The 18,850-nt window shown below is 50.3% G+C and overlaps 1 protein-coding gene across 7 annotated transcripts in view; it reads right to left on the bottom strand.

Annotated features, from left to right (window-relative positions):
* Positions 1–650: 650 nt before the first annotated feature.
* Arhgef7 (Rho guanine nucleotide exchange factor 7) overlaps positions 651–18,850 on the bottom strand; it is a 108,050-nt gene continuing 89,850 nt past the window's right edge. For 4 of the 7 annotated variants that reach the window (XM_029532163.1, XM_021219517.2, XM_029532166.1 and 1 more), the window contains 7 exons: positions 18,012–18,236; positions 16,157–16,250; positions 13,912–14,001; positions 11,284–11,460; positions 4,210–4,309; positions 3,814–3,868; positions 651–2,880 (listed from right to left, as the gene is read on the bottom strand). In XM_029532163.1, the coding sequence (XP_029388023.1) occupies positions 2,758–2,880; positions 3,814–3,868; positions 4,210–4,309; positions 11,284–11,460; positions 13,912–14,001; positions 16,157–16,250; positions 18,012–18,236 (864 nt within the window). In that variant the 3' untranslated portion in view covers positions 651–2,757. The remainder of the gene's footprint in view (positions 2,881–3,813; positions 3,869–4,209; positions 4,310–11,283; positions 11,461–13,911; positions 14,002–16,156; positions 16,251–18,011; positions 18,237–18,850) is intronic. The other 3 variants (XM_021219515.2, XM_021219516.2, XM_029532165.1) reach the window with 2 other exon arrangements.

Raw genomic sequence — 18,850 nt, 5'->3', positions numbered from 1 at the left:
ATCATCACTGTGTCCCAACAGGAAGAGCTATGTGCCCCAAAGCCAGCTCATGTTCCTGACTGGACTTGGGCTGAGGTCCGCCTCGACCCCCCAAGTGTGTGGTGGGTGTCTGGCCTACATCTGTATCCACTGCTTGCAGGAGTTCTGGATGACCAAAGAGCAATCTGGTAGAAGATGCTGCAGACCATAAAGCACTGAGGCACAAAGGTGTGTGTGTGTGTGTGTGTGTGTACGTGTGTGTCTCTCAAACCTAGGAAGGCCTGCTGCTGCTGTGTCTCTGAAATCTGGTACAAACTTCCTAACTGGACTCGGACCAGCTCCTGACCAGGTAAAGGCTGGCTGAACAGCTCGCAGTAATCTTCTTTTGTAGTGATCCCAGATTCCTTCAGAACACCACCTTTTGTTTTAATCCAGGAAATGGCCCACATCTTACCAGCAGTTGTTATTCCAATTTGATGGGAGTGGGAGGGGGGTGAAATGGGGAGAGAAACTACCCCTAGGACTTCTGTTTCCCACTTTTACCATCCTTAAATGCTCCCAGAAAATTTCAACAATATTTTCCTGCATTCAACACATCAGGGTTCTCAAACCTGAAAAGCCAAGACATGCACATGGAGACTGTCTCAAGGAAGATGAAGCAACACGTTTTGTGAGATAAGAAAAATAAGGAGTTTAATAATTGCAAGGGTGTAGCACACACACTGAGCAGTCGACCCTGGTGCGGTCTCCTGTTGTGTCCCAGGGGAGTGGGGGTTGGCATGAAGTGCACAGGGCACACGGGCAGCAGCTCCAGGAGAACAGTGGAGCATCAGACGCTGCTACACTGCAGCATGGTTCAGAACAGAAAGTGCTTCACATCTACACGACAGGAAATGGCTTGATCCCCCTCATCCCTTACAGAACACGGAGGACTTTTAGAGTCAGTGAAAGGTGCCCTGTGCTGTTGGTATCAATGCCCCCCGCGCAGAGACGCGGGAGAGAGAAGTGGGTGTGTATACCAGGGCAGGTTTTAAAAAGAACTGCTCTTGGGTGCAGATTCTCGCTCCCTGGAGAGCCTGGAAGACACTGGATCCTCAGACAAGGCGGTGTGCGGACAGCCTAGCCACCCTGTCCAGGGTAGGGATGCTGGGAACTGGAATACTCAGGGAACACTCCAAGCGAATCATTAAGGCAGGTCTATAAGGAATTGTCCTGGGGCACGGACGGCAACCTCGGTGGTGGCAAGGACAGTGGCGAACATGGTCTTTGCTTCCTCTTGATGGAGGGGCTGCCCAGCAACCCCAGGCACCTGTGCCAGCAGTGGAGTTGCAAGGAGTGTAGTTCCTGAGTTGAGACCTGCTGTGACAGCAAATATACTGCCTTTTGCTGCAGTGTCTTCTGGGTCAGCAGAGTGCTTGGAAAACAGGGCTTACCAAAAAGAAAGGAAGACCTCAGCTTTCCTCACCCTGAGGACTGAGCTACAGCTAACAGGAGTGGGAGGCTCTGGTGGATCCTGACAGACACAACCCGTAGACACTGCAACCAGCTAGAGTGTGGAAGGAGAGAGTAAAAAACGGCCTCCAAGCGCCCACGCAGAAACCTCCACATAGGACGGGCAGGCAGGGGCTGGGTCGCATCCTAGGGAGAGGCTGTGCTGAGGCCCCAGCAGCACACACTGCTCTTCAGTGTTTAAAGACAAAACACCTTTCTAAGGGAAAGTATCTCTGACTTGAAAACAACCTCTTTGGAGGAAGGAAGGGACAGCTAAGCTCCTGAGGTCACTGTAACTGTTGCCAAACCAGGGGCAAGCATGGCCTAACAGAAGCAGGGACGCTTGCCCAGGCCACCAGCCTTCCAGGGCCTGCCTGGGCCTGAGGAGGCAGCAAAGTAGGGCGCAGGAGCAGGCACAGCACGTGAGGGCTCCCGCTGTGCTGCTCCACATGGGGTTTGTATTGCTTTATTCTCGCTCAGAGGTTAGGGTTAAGAGGGCTTTAGTGGCCTGGACAATGCTGACTGCGGCCAGAGGCAGAGCGAGCTCCTGGATGGAAACAGCCTGCAGCCAAACCCTGCCCGGCCGGCAGCACCGGCTAGAGAGTATGGAATAAATAACACATCTATGTACAGGGCTAACCCACTTTTGCACACTGTGACCAAGGCCCAGACAGGACAGGGCAGCAGAGGCAGGCACCACAGGCAGGTAACAGTTTCCCCTCCCTAGAACCCATGATGCCATAGTCGAGACTGGAATACTGCAGTTAAGAACAGAGACGCAAATTCACTGTGCCCGAGTGCCTGTCCCGAGTGCCTGTCCCCGATGGCACCATGGAGCCTGCGCTGCACACAAGTCAGACAGCTGCCCAGGCATCTCTTCACCTTTCTGCTTCCAACACCTCATGAACACAACTTCAGATCCCTGTGGCCAGAAAGGCTGAGAAGGAAATCCTAGCAGGAGGGTTAGCCCAGTCCCATCTCAGGTAGGTGCTCAGATCCCAGTATTTACAAGGAGTACACAGGTATGCTATTTATAGATTCAACTCAAGTCCAGAAGCCAAAGGACTCTGGTCAGTCACTGCATGGAGAAGTGGCAGATATATGCGCACTCAGCCCAGGCCTCAGTGTCTATAACTCACATTGTAGCTACTTCAGCAACAGCCTCATCGCTGCTGCTCGCCTGATGGTAACCACCTTCCTTAGTCCTGAAAGTCACTGTGCTGGAGGCCAGGGGCCCCAGCCTTGTCCAGGAACTGCTGCTCTTCAGCCTATGAGAATGAAGTCAGCCTATAGATTGGTCTCATCCCAGGCAGGGTCGTTCATATTCTTTAGAACCTTCCTCACCAGCTTCTCTAAGTCCTTGCGGGCTCTCTGTTCCTCCTCTAAGGACTTCTTCATCTTCTTGTTATCCTGTAAGGCAAGCAGACAACAGCAGGTTCACTACCTCAGCACCTGCAGCATCCTTTATCTTGGCTGAATCCCTAGGTAGTCTGGGCTGGGAGGGGCCGGCCAACCAAGCTGAGCTGTGACTGTACCCTGAAGAGTAATGGCAGTCTCCTACTTAATTAAACGCATGAAGATAACTTGAGGAAACGTGCCAGAAGGAAGGGGCTGGTAAGAGGAACAGGGACAATGTCTCCAGACCTACTGCTAGCATTTTTAATTCTCCTGCCCAGTCAAATGCAGAACAGGAGCAACAGCAACTGAATGACGCACGCACGTCAGGAAGGGAGGAACTGCCCTAAACGCGGGAAGGAGAGACAGGCACTGCCAAGAATGTCCAGTTACCTCACTCTCAGGACACTGCTGCCCTGCCCCTCCAAAGCGCACATCACACAACGGCTCAAGAAGGTGAAGGGACTTGCAGGGCAGGTCTGACATCCGGAGTTTGATTCTCAGAGCCCACTCCACATGTGCCCCACCCCACATCAAACGCATAAAGGAATAAAGCACTACTTAGAAGTTAGGTAGCAGACGGCTCGCACCCAAATAGCAGTGCTGCACAGGCAGGCGTCTCTTGCCTCTCACTCTTGTGTTTTAAAATGATAGTTTATTCTTTTTTAGACATGCACACGTGTGTGTGTGCATACTGTTTTATACATGGGGTGTTTTTCCTGCATGCATGTCTGTGTACAATGTATATGCAGTACCCACAGAGACCAAAAGGCAGCATTAGATACCCTAGGACTGGAATTAACAAATAGGCTTCCATGTGGATGTGTAAGCTGAACCAGTATACAATGAGCTTCACATTTAAAACTGTACTTCCCCTTTTCTCCCATGAAAAAACAAGCAAACAAACAAACAAAAAAACTAATTAAAAGTAAGAACTGGCTGGCGTACCTGTCTTAACTCCTGGACTTCATCCTTTAATGCGTACACCGTATCCACAAGGCTCCTGGAACAGGAGAGCGAGTAAGACAAGAAAGGCAGTACCAAAGAGACACGACACCGACGGCAGAGCCTCCAGGATGGAGCCCCCGGCGGTGCCAAAGAGACACAACACAGACGGGATGGAGACCCCCCAGGGATCCTCAAGCTTAGACTGTCACCCATCTGTGGGGTTGCACCCCAGCCTCCGGCAGACTTTAGAGATTGTGCCACCCGTGGGATGGTGGGGGAGCCAGCCAGAACGGAAGAGAAAACCATCTTATTTATTTTCTATCACTGTCTGTCCGAGATGGAGTGGGGTGGGGATGGTGGGGGAGCCAGCCAGAACAGAATAGAAAACCATCTTACTTTTCCTCTATCACTGTCTGCCCATTGCTCTTGGTTTCTTCGACTATAATTTTTTCTTCTTCTGGAAGCAGCACTTGTGGAGCAGATTCTTTGCGTGAACCTGGGTCATTAGAAAGAGAAGGCACAGTGAGTGCCACGTGAGGAGCAGGAAAGGGTACCTACTTCACTACACAGTCACTTATCATACAGCGTCAGTGATTACGCAGCAAAACCTTTGACCACTTTGCTCCAGCTGTCTGCTGAGTGTGGCCAACCAAAACATTACAGAGCAAAGGAAACAGCAAAGGCAAACCAAGTAAAAATAGCCTCTTTTGCGAGTTATTAAACTTTTCAATACGTTAATTGCTAGCTAACAGCAAGTACACTAAAGGTCTGACCACACTGCACTCAATACTCAATCCAAGTTTAAACCATTATACCATAGCAGTAACGCTGGAAAGTCCAGACCGTGAAAGAATGCAGAATTCTTGTGCTTATAAATGAAAAAAGTCTGGCAACTGAAAAAAAGTTTCAGGGCTGGAGTGGTAGCTCAGTGTGAAGGGCTAAGATTCACAGCTAAAACATCAAGAAAAAGCTATACAATGATAATGTCTTTTAAAAACCTGTAGCATTGGGCTGGTGAGATGGCTCAGTGGGTAAGAGCACCCGACTGCTCTTCCGAAGGTCCGGAGTTCAAATCCCAGCAACCACATGGTGGCTGATAACCATCCGTAACAAGATCTGACTCCCTTTCTGGAGTGTCTGAAGACAGCTACAGTGTACTTAAATAAATAAAGTCTTTTAAAAAAAAAAAAAAAAAAACCTGTAGCATTGTAACACAATGGTTTGGGAAAGGTGAGGTTTCCTGACTGATCACCATGTGAAAATATTCTCAGTGCCCTAGATACACACAGCTTCCCATGGGCAATGGGAACACTGCTCACAGCCTAAGAGGCGCATGGTCCTGGCACAGACGCTGACTGGTGACGGGCGCACACTGTGCTGCAGACACTGGCCTTGAAAGGGAAGGTGCCAGGAAGAATTACACCGTGTGACTGATTATTCTCATTGTTTTTTCGCACCACCACCAGGTCCGAACTAGAGGAAGGACGGGCTCTGTGTGAATGCGGACGCCTGCTGAGGGCTGCACTTGTCTCCGCTCTTCTGAGAAAAGCACATGGCACGAGGCAAGATGACTGTGCACAAGGGGTTAATTTGCTTTTGTGTTTCTGGGGTGCCCTTTGTATGTCTTTCTGAAAGCATATCAGATTTTAAGGAGCACTTCTTGTGCACCCTCGTTGGCATGGAAACCCTAGAATGGTGTTTGAGAGAGAAAACTGTGAAGAGCAGCTTTGCATGTAACTTAACCTGAGCCTGTGCTTCTCTGAATGCACGGAGGTGAGCCCACTGCTGTCTAAGCATATGAAATGTCCCTGGCATGTAGGGACATATAGCTGTCCACCAGGCTAACTATGGGGACTAGAAGACTGTGGCCTCGGGTATCTGTGTATGCCAAGCCTGTTGCACTAGAAGGTGCTCAATCAAGCCCAGAATGACAGAGACACCTTGGGAAGTGGCCATCAAGCCAGGCCTGCCAGGCCCATGTCACACAGCACAACTTTGTCAGTAAAAGGAGGGACCGGTATATGGTGAGATACTCTAGCCTTGACTCCCATGTAAGTAGGCTGTCAACATCCTAACATGCTCAGAGTACACTCTTTGTGAAAGACTATCCCAAATGATAGCCACCTGGAGGGGTGGCAGCTACGTGCTCTAGTGAGGACACACCACCTATCTCTCTCTCTGTGTCTCAAGTCCTGGAGATGGTAGGCTTTAACATACAGTCCTAGGGAGGGACATATTTTAAAAGCCAGCAGCAGGCTGACAGTGTCAGCCCCCACCCCCAGCAGGGTGCAAGAGACAGGCAGATGTCCTTCCTGGACAGCCTCTTTGATTTAGCAGGAGCCCACTCTGAGGCTCGTTTCCTGTTGAGCACTGATTGACACAGGTCACACAGAGAAAACATGTTTATGTGTGCCTCCCACACGAGGGCAGGTGTCTTTAGAGGTAGCTAGCGCAGGCTGAAAAGTGCCCCAAAGTGGGGACCAGAGATTCAGGCGTCTGCGCGGCTGGACCCCACCCAGCTCGTGGGTGAAGAGGATCCAGGAAACAGCACTTGGGATGGCTCTCCAGGCTTCCTACTGTTACACTGCAGCCAAGCAGTGTGCTGACTGCTGATGACTTAGCTCCAAATCACAAGTCTTGGTGACTACCCTGTCACATGAAACTTACTATGGGCTTGAGAAGGTGAGGCCCGGCCAGGCCTCGTCACCATACCAGAGCAGTGCGGTCCGTGCACTTCCTCTCAGCTCTTCCAGTCTTTTCTCGCTGGAAAATCTGTTTCCAGCATTAAAGCTTTCAGACTCTGTAACAGACTGAGGGGTGCTCTAGGCTCACCAAGGACACTTTGCTGAACGAAGGCTGACCTTTCAGTTAACCATCTCTTACCAAACGCAGTCCTAAGTAAAAGCTCTGAGCTCCAGTAACACAATAGATCCAAGGGACTAAACTTTATGGCCCAGTTGTCAGTTGAAAACATGTGACAGGGTCCTGGACATGAAACTGCTGTGTGCACAGGGCACCCAAGAACTCAATCCAAGTCTAAGACGGTGCTCGGGGTTGAAGGTATAACTGCTCCAGCTCTGAGACAGGCAGAGGGAACTGCTGTTGAGCCTGACAAGCGGGTGTCGGGCGTGTAACGCAGACTGCTCATCTGTACAGCAGGCAGACACCCATCAGGTCACCACAAGCCACCCATCTTTCAACACAACATGCATTGCTAAAATGATTTTTATAAATGTGTAGCTTTCAACAAAACTATGAAGTATAGCAAAGGCAGGTTTGTAAGTTAGCAGGTATCTTAAGGACAGCAGATTTCTAAAGTACATAGTCAACACTGTAACTGAGACACTGCTGTGCTCAGTGGCCTCAGAGCACAGTGTTCTTGAATACCTAGGTTGGAAAAAAAGCATGTAACCACAGAAGCAGAGAATGTTCTAGTATTTTACATGAGCCCATCACAGGAGCTTAAATACAGCAGCACACTGTCAAGGCTCTGCACAGTGGAGAGTTGTCTTTTACACACTGTGGTCCTTGGGGCGATGGCGTCAGGATCTGCTGTTGCTTGCCTGAAAGACTGCATGCAGCCCTTTCCTGAAGGTTCACAGTGCACTTCTAGAACACTACAGGTTTGGGTAAAGCAATATAAAAGTACTCCTTTTATTATAATTCTATCCATCCAAAACTCCTCATCTGAACAGCGGACTTCTTAAATCTCAGCACCAGTGTCACTTATGGTGTTTATGGGTAACAGCATGAGAGGTGCCAGGTGGCCCCACAGCCCCAACAAAAACTATCAGTCTGCCCTCCATGTGCAAGCAGAGTAAGAGACACCTGGGTAAGACAGAACAGTTTGCAATCAGCCCAACCTGGCACTTCTCATGCAGACTCTCCGAGAACAAACCTACTGATGTGTCTCACCAACCTCAAGTCCTTTGTGAAAATTTTACAAGGTCATTCTTTGGGGACATTGGCATGCTGGGGACGCCTGCTGGCTCTAGGTCCTATGGCAACACCCACTCACAGATGGGATTCAAGACAGAGAACATGTCCACAGCACAGAAACACAAGAGTCAAACACTAGTAGTCTTGGAATCCTGCCCTGCATTGTCAAAGGCCACCAGGCTGTGGGTCTTGGGTGAGAAACACAGCTCCACAGAGGCTGCTAGAGCCAAGGGTCACCCAGATACCTTTCTCGTGTCAGGGACCATGGGATGACACACACACAGCTAGGACTCAGCAATAGCTAAGTCAACTGTCCAACTTTGTAACTGTCACACCCTGTGTATGTTAAAAAGGGATGTGGGTACACACAGTATGTGTTTGCCTGTACCCAAAGCAGTAACTAAATCTGTCACAAAAAAGCACCAGCCCACCTGGCCCATGGCCTGACACACTTGGACCGCACTCACTCGTGACACGCTCCTGCATCATGTAAACACAGCTGATCCTACTTTCAGGACAAAACAAAGCATTACACTTAGGAGATCTCTTCAGGAGCATCTGAGTCTCACGGGCTACTCTATCCATGGCTCTGAGATTTGGACTGGCTTTTCCAACCTAGAAAAAGGAAGGGCTGTCACTACGAAGGGCTTTCTCTTCTGAATAAGGAGTGCAATTTGCAAAACGGAAGGGAAATGCTGGCCCTGGTCCAAATGAAGGACTTAAAAACTGAGCTTCTTTTCACTGTGAGGAAGGGATGCACTTCTGAGGACAAGCCTTTCAGTGACAGGAAACAGGAAAAGAGCAGCTGGCCCTGGGGAAACACCTTCGGGCCCCACCTTCCAGGAAAGAGGTAGGCAGAGCTCTGTGAGTCCCAGGCAGCCAGGACCACACGGACCCTGCCTTGTACTATTTAGAATGCATCTCACCTAAGAAAGTGCCAGTCCTCAGTCGCAGCAAACATGCATGCCCGTGGACGAATGCCAGCATGGAGAATTGGCCATGGCACACTCGGCTTCAAACTATGCTATGCCCTCCCCCATGTAACAAACATTAAAAGCCAAAGGCTAGCAAAGGCAAAATTTATTTCAACTGTACAGAACAGATGTCTTTTTAAATATAAAACAGACACTTCATTGCCATATGCAACCACAGACAATAAGCATACTGTACAATACAATGCAACATTCAGATATACATCCAAGTGAGTTTTCAAATGGGAGTCTTGTACTAAAATGGCTTTTCCCATTCACAGATAAAGAGCACAATATATAATTTCCCCAAGAGCTTATACCACTATATACATATTATTGTGTTTTGGCAATCTTATGCCAAACACCGAGTTAGTGTAGCTTAATAAAGACTTCTGGCGAGTATCAGTTAGACAGGAACACTGTTGGGCCACCTACAGAAGGCCCAGGATGGCTTGGACCTACCTTCTCCATCAGTCTGCATCTTCTGTTTAACACTCACTGCATACAGGGCTTTACAGAGCTGCAGAAATGTTAGGTGCTATCAGCATGACTACAGTTCCACAAATGTAGAAACGATGGCCCCTCCAACGCTGTGTCCCCTCTGCTACATGAGGACCATCTCCTGTGCCTGTGGCACTAACAAATTTCTAACCAGGTCACAAAACTAATGTCAGACATTCAAAACAAACGCAAAAAGGTTGTCCCCAGTGTGGGCCTCAACAGAAACTGTCACCCAAATGGCTCTGACTGGTACAAATGAGCAAGGGCAAACTGTCAGAACCAGCTCAGCAGCACCGACAGCGACAGCTCCTTGAGACAGCAGTGCCAGTACAGTCGGTGTTATGAGAAAACCCGGGTACAGCAGCTGTGCCTTGCTGCTGCAGCACACAGCTCAGGACAGGCAGCCCACAATGCAGCACACAGCTCAAGACAGGCAGCCCACACTGCAGCACAGAGCTCAGGACAGGCAGCCCATACTGAGGCAGAGTCAGCAAAGACCATGTGGGGGACAATAGAGCCGCCTCGTCACTAAATACAGATGGTTCATGTTTTGTTTTGTTTTTCAAAAATCCCATTTGCTATTTGGCTGAATCCATACAACCTTAATCCTACTGGAAATTAATACTGGGTGCAAGTTTGAAAGGCTTGCTCCTTGACTTTCTTATAAAAATACAAACTCTTCAGGGGCAAAGCTGCTGCACAGCCACTGGGGACAGACAGACAGACTCAGTGTGAGCAGCTATGCTGCCCCACAGCTCCAGGTCAACCCCCTCCATGCACATGCGCCTCTACTCGCAGCAGCAGGACCAGCTCCCAGGAGAGGGAGCAAAGGAGTCAAACTACTGTGTCCGCTAGCTTGGCAACAAGGACTAGGGGTCAGAGGTCATGGCCACCAGAGCTCCATGCCCCGAAGGATGGAAAGAACATTATTCCCTATGGACACTGTGGCACCGTTTCTAAAGCAGGTGTCCACAAACACTTAAACTACAACCCTAAGGTTACACTGTAAAACCACAGTACCCAGGCCAGCACTGCCCCTGGAGGAGCTAGCTGTGGCTGTCTGCTCTAACTGAGGCAGCCTCGCATTCAGTTCTTCTGAGGGCCAGTGCAAACCCCTTACAACAAACGCCAGGGTGCTGAGGGACCGTCTCCCAGGCCACCCTGTGGGAACATGCTCAGTCTTCCAGACTGCACTGTGCTGAGTACAGGGCTGTGGGAAATGGCTTCACTGCAACTGGCATTCAAAGCCACAAGGTGGTCATGGCTCTCACAGCATTGTGTGGCTGTTGGGCAGCCAGGCTGCAGCCAAGCCAAGCACGCAGTCACACACTGATGGTACCTCCCACCAGTCATCACTGTGGTTCAGGGAAGTGTGGTGCAGTGGTGAATGTCTAAGCCATGACAGTGAGAGTTCTCACCTCACAGTCGTGCCACACACAGGAAAAGGCACAGAGCAATGGGTGGAGACAGATTCCAGACTCTGCTCTCAACACCCAGTGGCACCAGCCCTGGTGTGCATCAGCCCGGTGTTCTGCACCGTCACCAGAGTAGCAGTCAGCTGACTCAGTGCTTCGGTCACAGATAATCCTCTCAATCTCTCCACAGCAACTTGGTCAAGTGCATTATATATTTAAAAAAAAAAAAATTAGATCCCTGTGTGTAAGGCTAGTCTTCTCCGTTGTGGCACTTGGACGCAAACCTATGTGGCTGCATAAAATAGAAAAGTGTCCATACGGCTGTATCCAAAAGGAAGGGAAACAGTTGCTACATGGAGCTTGTAAGAAAAAGCCCCCTGTTGGGAAAAGCCCATCAGGTACTCACTGGACTCGCCACCTCCCTCCAACAGGCAGCAGTTTAAATTCAGTCTTAGATTGGCAATTAAGCCTCCACTAGGTACAATGGGAAATACCAAGACACTCTCCAGAGTTGTTAAAATATCACATAAGAGAGACAAGGAACAGCAAGAAACGTCTAAGAAAAGCTGCAGTACAAGCATTGTTAAGAAAGGCTCAGTGCGTTAGTTAGTTCTGGTGAGAGATATATGAGCAGCAGCTCTTACGGGATGCAGAACCCATTCTGTAACTATGGGCTGTCCATATACTGTCATACTCAGAGTCTTCCGAGAGGTCTGAGGGCTCCAAACGAGAAAGGCTACTGCGACGACCCAAGGAGTCTAGACTTGATTGGTCGTCATCAGCCAAGACGTGATTATGCATCAGGTCAGTGCCTTGCCATGCTAAGACGGATGAAGTGACAGGTGCGACAGGCAGAGGGGTGAGGAGGGACGGACAGGAGAGCCACAACCAAAACATGGAACAAAAGCAAAAGGTGATGGGAAGAGAAGGGAAAGAGAAAATATTGTTAAAAAAATGGCAACATGTCTGCTTCTCCTTACTTACCGCTGGGCTTTCCTAATAAGCCCTCAGAATAAGCCCAATTCTTCCTAAGTCCCAAAGTTACAGTAGTTACAGTAGTTACAGTCCTGCTTCAAATGGCTGCATCTGAAGATACCTGTATGTCCCATTCATTCATGCCCAAAACATGATTCTATACTCTTGGCAATTAACCAATTCTACTGACAATTTGTTTAGGACAAAATCTGTAAAAAGATATTAATTACGTGGCCTTAATGATATCTTCTACTTTGTTTCACCTCTGCGGTAATTCCTCTGCCAAGACCACACACAAGCAGGAGGTACCTAAACTTACCGTGCCGGTCTACAACCTGCCCAGCGTCAAAGTCTGCGTGTGGGCAAAGGGACAGAGTGGTCCCTGGCTCCCCACCCCCAATCAGCCCTGAGAGAGTGTGTTCCTATGTCACTTCCCCTGATGTGGAACCTTTACTATCAGAAAGGTGAGTACAGACTGGCAATGCCACCACGTGGAAAGGGAGTTGACAGGAGGCAGGGACAGGAGAACGGGGCAGAAGGAACTGCATGCGTGGTTAGCAATGTGAGCATGAGCTGGCAGGCAGCTAGGTGGGCATGCAAGGCTACATTGGGCTCCTGTGGGGAGAAACCACAGGGGAGCCTCAACAACCGGAGTAGGCTGTGCCCCAAGTCTGAAGGCCATCCCTTCTTTGAGACAGAAAGCAATGCCAACTGTGCTTAGTGTGCAAAGTCCTGCTAGCATCCAAACATGTACTGAACAGAGAGGAGCTTGAGGTAATGATATAGTAGCATTCTCAAAACGTTCTGCTAGGTATTTAACGTAGAAATGTGCTCCCTAGGAACCCATTCCCAAATGCCCTCACCAACCGTATCACCTGTGCAGCACAAACTGCATCTATCCCGTTTCTCAGAGTGCTGAGAGGAAGCCATGTAGGGCTGTAAGCTGAGGCCCCAGGATGCTGGCTGGGACACAGAAGATCAACTGAATGCACCAGTCGGCACGCTGACCATGCTTTCTGCATGGAAGGAATGGAGTCCGGAGCATGGGCCAGGCAAGAACAAAGGCTCTGCACAAACCAGAGGCTGCCCTCCTCAGGCAGCTGCAGCTCACCCCAGGCACGGCTCCTCGCCCAGAAGGAAGTATGGACTGTCACATGCGGGAGTTCACAGAGCAGCCAAGGTCACCTGGGACTATAAGCTAGGGACTCTCATTTCCCTTTAAGCACTTTAAGTGAGGTGACTAATTAAAACCACACATCTAAAATCTATGAAAGTGCTGGCTATGGTTACAACCTATCAGAACACATCACTTTTAATCATCAAAATTGTATTCATGAGTCACTCTTCAACCATCACAATTATATATTCCACAGCTTGCTAGGGTACCCAGGCTTCCTTCCCCATGTCTCTCCTACTCCTCTGAGCAGTTATAACTGGTTCTTCTTTAGAGATGGTAGGGACAAAAAGAGACCTCACTGAACCTTAGCAAGACCTTAACACCATAAGCAGAAGGCAGTGCAAAGCTGCAGATACTACAAGTGGAAGAGGAGGCCCCTCTCCACCTGTAAACACTGCCTGGGGCTGCGCCTGCCAAACCTGCTGGCTAAGCTGCAGGCTCCTTAATCAAAGTTCAAATGGCTGAAAGCCCCTCCCACCTTTCCTGTCCAAGACTGGCAAGATGTGATTGGAGCCACCACCCTGAAGGTGTGGTCAAAATGTGGAGGTGTCTTTCCAAAAACTGGGGTAGAGAAGGGAACAAGGTAGAAGATCCACACAACCAGTTTCTATGCCAACCAGCCAGCTCCAAAACAGAGGGAGGACTGCAGGGCCCTGCCTGCAGGTCAAAGGGCAGAGGCCTCTGAGTCAGGCAGTGCTCCCGGATGCCTACTACAATGCGGACTCTCACCTGTGAGGAGGTAAGAGAAACTACCTGGCGTCCGCCAAAGAAACCACCATGGTTTATTAACAAACATTAAAAACAAATAAAATTTAAAGGAGATAGAAAGATGGCTCTAGATTTGAATTTTAGGTAATTTTTAAAAGGGAAAAAAACAAGCCCCAGTAACACCAAAAAAGGAGCAAAAATAAAGAAACTTCCACTGCCTTCTGCATGCAGCTGCACAATTAAAGTTTCCTGAAGGATGCTGGCTCTCACACTGGATGCTCCCTAGAACACAGTACTGTGGGACACTGCTACACTACTTGCTAAGCGCCTGAAACCTCCCTCTCAAGAGCCGCTAGTCCGTGCAGCAATTGCTTGTAATCTGTGCCCACACAGGGTGAATTGTGACACTCACTTGAGTTCAGGGTCTGCCGAGTCTTTGCGCTTGTGCAGTAAGCTTCAATAACCTTCAGGATCTGAGCGTCTTCTTCCAGCGCGGCTGTGCCTGTTGAAATACATGAGCCATTACCACTCAGCACACAGCCCAGAGCCACCCGTCACTTTCCTGTGGGCTAACATTTAGGCTCTCTAAATAGTTATAAATAGCTACCCATAAGAGAGGTTAAGGTTTGAAATCCGCACACTATGAAGGATTAGCATCACAGCTCTGTAGAGTCCTAAGCCCTGGGTTTCTCTACCCACACACCAGACAGACAGCACAAGACTGGAATACACGGCCTACAGGAGCTGGGAGTAGCCAAAAGACCTCAAGTCTCATGAGAACATCAAGTGAGACTCAGAGCTAAGCACCGCAAGCACCATCCACTGGGCCTTGACACAGTGTGGGCAGAGCTGCAGAGCCACAACATGAAACTTCTGGAAAGGCACCGGATCACAGGCCTTAAAGGGACACTGGCTTGGACCCTGGAATTCTTACACTAATGTAATACATCCATCATGCCAAGCACAGAAGTGCTGCAAAGCTCTGCCTTAAATATAGCCTAGCCACCTGGGTGCAGGCTTCATCTCCAGGCAGAGGCCAGAAGGCACTGTCAGGCAGCGGGACCAATCACAGCCCCTCAGCTCCTGAGCTCAGAAAGCTACTTGTTTTCTCTATTTTTCTCTTCTGGTTCTGTCTAAAGTTACTTAGCTGTATTTTTTCTTTTCTTTTTTAAGTTCACTGCTCCCAACCCATGGAAGAAGAGAAGGCTGATGCGCTCACAGCTGTAAATAACTATGCCTCAGTAACTTTTATGGATTTATTTATTTCACACAAGGCCTCACTGTGTAGCCTTGATATTTCTAGAACTTGCTATGTAGCCAGGCTGGCCTCTTATCTTCAGGAGATGTCTACCTCAGCCTCTGGAGTGCACTACCATGTCCACTTCTCAGCAATATTTTCAGGAAGTGCAATGTATACAAGGCAAAGCAAGCACTGACTTCAAGACAGAGGGCTGCAGTCCTGAGACCACCTAGCTCACACCTGCAGCAAGTCATCAGGCAGGTTCCCGAGCCCCTGGCTTCTTCAGAGCTGCAGGAGACTGCAGGAAGGGCTTCGTTCCCTCAGGGCTGCAGAAGGTCCTTCCCTCAGGGTGCGGTCTGGCTGCTGTCACCAGCTGCTCTACTCACACGTGGGCAGAGAGCCATTGAAGCCAGCAGCACAGTACAGGCGCACTGTGTCCACAGCCATGCCAGCCGCTCTCCTCACACTGCAGATGTGGCCTACCCATGGACACAGAGCGTCCTACCTTCCAAGCTAACCAGCCATCCCATCCAGAGGCTTGAGAGCTGAGTAAAGCTTGCTGAGCATTTGTCTGCCTCACAGGTTGAGTGGGGATCAGGAATGTAACCCTTCTCTTCAACCCTTGTCCTTGGTCTGCCATATCCTCTCATCCCTAACCGGCTGGCTCTTCTGGGTAAGGATGCAATACTAGACTGCCTCTCCTGTGAGCTGAGCACACACACAGCCCTACTACCACTCACCCTGCCTCCAGGCTGTGTCTCCCTAATACAGGCCCACCCCGCACCAGACAGCTGAGGCCCCTTCAACAAGCGCCCACCCGTGTCCAGGAGGGGGTGCTGCTGCTGCTGTCAGTGCTAACCCCGAGCAGGTGGGCAGGCTGCTGCACATCACCCCTTCTCAGCAATGACACCAGTGATCCAGACACCTGGCTGGGACAAGCGAGACGCTTTTACACAGTGCTGCCTGGCTCCCGGGGAAATCCACCCAAGGACCAGCACTGCAGACTTGGTCTCACAGCTGGGCACAACGCAGCATGAAGTGTCTGCCAATACTAAAGGTCTGACCAACATTCGGGTCCCAGCACCTCATCGTGTCAGTCCCGTAGAAGGTACAAGGTAAATGCTTATTCAATCAGGCCACCAGGCATGCCTGAGCCTAGCCCTCACCTCTCCTAACAGACAAGCCATGTGTGAGAGAGAGGAATCTGGGTCTAACTCAAACTATACATCTGCTGGGTGGAGGAAAGGCAGCAGGAAACCACGGCCCCACAGAGAGGTGGGCTGGAACGAGCTTGGAGAAGCAGCCGACGCAGGGACTGCCCGCTCCACTCTGCCAGCTGCTTGGGGAGGTGCGGGCCCTGCTCCCCCTGCACTCCCACAGCCCACGAAGTGCCATACTCCCAAAGGTGAGCACTCACTCTTGCGCACAGCGAACTCCTCATCCGAAGGCTTCCGCTCGGGCTTGCGCTTCGGCAGCAGCTTTTTCATGGTCTTGGGGCTCTTACTGAGATCCTAGGGAGATACCGATAATAAACATACTAACAGACTGTATGACACCAGCCGGCCACAGCCAAGCACCTCTCCCCCCATCACCAGCTTGTCCATGTTTCTCTGCCAATGCCAACATAAACACAAGCCACAAGCCAAGAAGATGTTCCACCTTCCCTCACCGACAGGCCTCAGCTCTGACGAAAACCCCTTTGTTAACAAACCCAGAGCCCACAAGTGTATACGGCAGTAAGGCGTGTGCTGAGCAAAGGAAGGACAGATGGACTCACATGCTCCACAGAGCCAGGGCAGGGCTGTCCATTCTGGGGTAGAGAGGGAAGGGAAACAGCAAAGTACAAAATCCCAAAGCTAAAGCAGCCGGGCAGGGAGCAGGGAACCCATGGGTAAGCAGACTTCGAGACAGGACTTGCTGGCTACTCTGAGGCCCGCTAAGCACAGACTGCTAGAGACAGGACTTGCTGGCTACTCTGTGAGGGCCAGCTCCCAGCAAAGTAGAGATGGATGGTGGCCAGCAACCATCTCAGTCTTTCCTTTAAGGTAAAACTGGAGTATGACACAGAACGCTGGATGCAGTAGGCACGGGCGCCTGCCTCCACGTACAGAGCGGTGAGGCACTTCTAGGGCAGAGCAGACTTCCACAGCTATCTCTTCCACAGCTAACTCACAGAGATCCTCCTGTCTCTGTATCTGGGACAGTAGAATTAAAGGAATATGCAACCATGCCAACACAAAACGGACTCTATATTTTGTCTTGTTTTTAAATGTATGCTTGGTTTTGTTTGTCTTGCTTGGTTTTGTTTGTTCTGACTTTCCTTTTGTTGTTTGAGAGTGTGAGAGAGAAAGAAGATGAAGATGGGTGGGTAGGGAGGTGGAAAGGGTCTTGGAGGAGTTGGGGCAGGAAAAAGAATATGATCAACGTGTGCTAGACTTCGTTGTTTGAAAGCTCTCCCCCGTGGTCCATGCTGCCTCAATGTGCTACAGAGAACCTTGAGCAGAAATCAGTTCCCAACCCTGTACTGTGGCCTCGACAAACCCCTGAAACACAGGAGCACTCACCCAGGGGGCCTGCCCCACCCACTCTTCTCAGTGTGTCTCACTAGGTGTGAGCCACCATGGTCAAGCTGACACCTACTTCGAGCCTGGCTTGTCACACTCAGCAGTGCTGAGCTTCCTCAGGTGAAAGCAGGGTTAGGTGAGCGCATGAGACTTAGTGAAGATCAAGTGAATGGTGGCTGCACTCACATGCAGGGAGAAGAGGAGCAGACTGAGGAAGGTTGCTGCACCTCCCCTCAGCGCAAGGAGGCACTGCCTTCAGGGACCGACCGCTTTCACTAGGGAACCTGCTCTTTCCTTCCAAAGGCCTCAGGACTCCAGGACAGATCTTAGGCACAGCAGAATGGCATGCAGTAGGGTGAGGCCCTTGGCCTGCACGTTTGCTCAGGAGCACCTCAGGCTCGGAGCCTCCTGGGCACCACTCCTCCAAGTGTGGGCACAGTGCACAGAGGACTGGAGGGGTGCATGCCCACTCCAGGTTAAAGGTGACACCTGGCCCTTGTAGCAGAAGGGATGACAGAGTAAGGGCAGACCCTCTTCTTGGTTCTGAAGATGCCATGGGGTGGGGCATGTCTTCACACCATGAACAGAAACACAAGACTTTCACTTCTGATGTCACTGGAAGGACTGCTGTAGCTAAGTGCAGACCTCGCACACAGAAGTCAAGCCATGCTCACTGCAGAGGCTGTCTGAGTGACTGCAGGACCTCACCTCCTTGTAGCAGAGAGCAGCTGAGGGCCGGAGGGGAGGTGCAGGCCGCAGGCAACTCAGGCTCCAAGGCTTGGGGGTCTTCGGAGGCTCCAGGGGTCCCCAGCTGATGGTGGTGTGTGGGGTGCCATGGTGAGAGGGGTGGGGGAGTGTGTGGTACGCAGGCGTCAGTGCCACGGGCTTGCTGTCCGCGTGTTTGCTGGATGGAGTGAGAGGATGGGAAGGAAGCTGCCAGGCACAAAAGCAAGAGCAGAGAGCATGAGATGGGCAAGGCCACTGAGACAGAAGGCCCTAACCACACGGCTCCAAGGACGGGAGCCCAGCTTGCGTTCCTGGGCAGACATGGGGCTGAGAGACCCACACTCTGTACAGGTGTCAGCTGCTGTATTGTAGTGTATGAGAAGCTAGTACACTTATCACATTTTCACCAAAAGAAAAAACTAAACAAAACAAAACAAAACAAACTTAAAAAGCTACCAGGTAGGCCCCGACTGGAATACAGTGACTGAGTGGGGCACGCTCCCTGGACATGCACTATCACCTGTTAACACAGGAACGAGAGCAAGAACTGTCCCTTGTCAGAAGGGGGTTAGGAGGAACTTTCCTCAGGGCGCTGCAGCCAGGCCTATCCCATCTCCTCCTGCTTAGGCAAACCCAGTCGCCAGAGCTATGTGAAGTCAGGAATACAAACCATTTGGCCTTCATAGGAAGATGTTAATATCCGAAATAAAGGTATGTTTATCTTTAAAATCTCAGCTTGTTTTAATAAAAGCAGAGCAATTTGAGATCTGATTCTTCAGTGGGGGATGTTATTAATAAAGTTTCTATTCATAGAAAACCCC

The sequence above is a fragment of the Mus pahari genome, chromosome 19 (assembly GCF_900095145.1).
Source record: "Mus pahari chromosome 19, PAHARI_EIJ_v1.1, whole genome shotgun sequence".
Lineage (NCBI taxonomy): Eukaryota > Metazoa > Chordata > Mammalia > Rodentia > Muridae > Mus > Mus pahari.
Note: the sequence above shows the minus strand (reverse complement) of the source record. Positions and strands in the feature narration are given on the sequence as shown.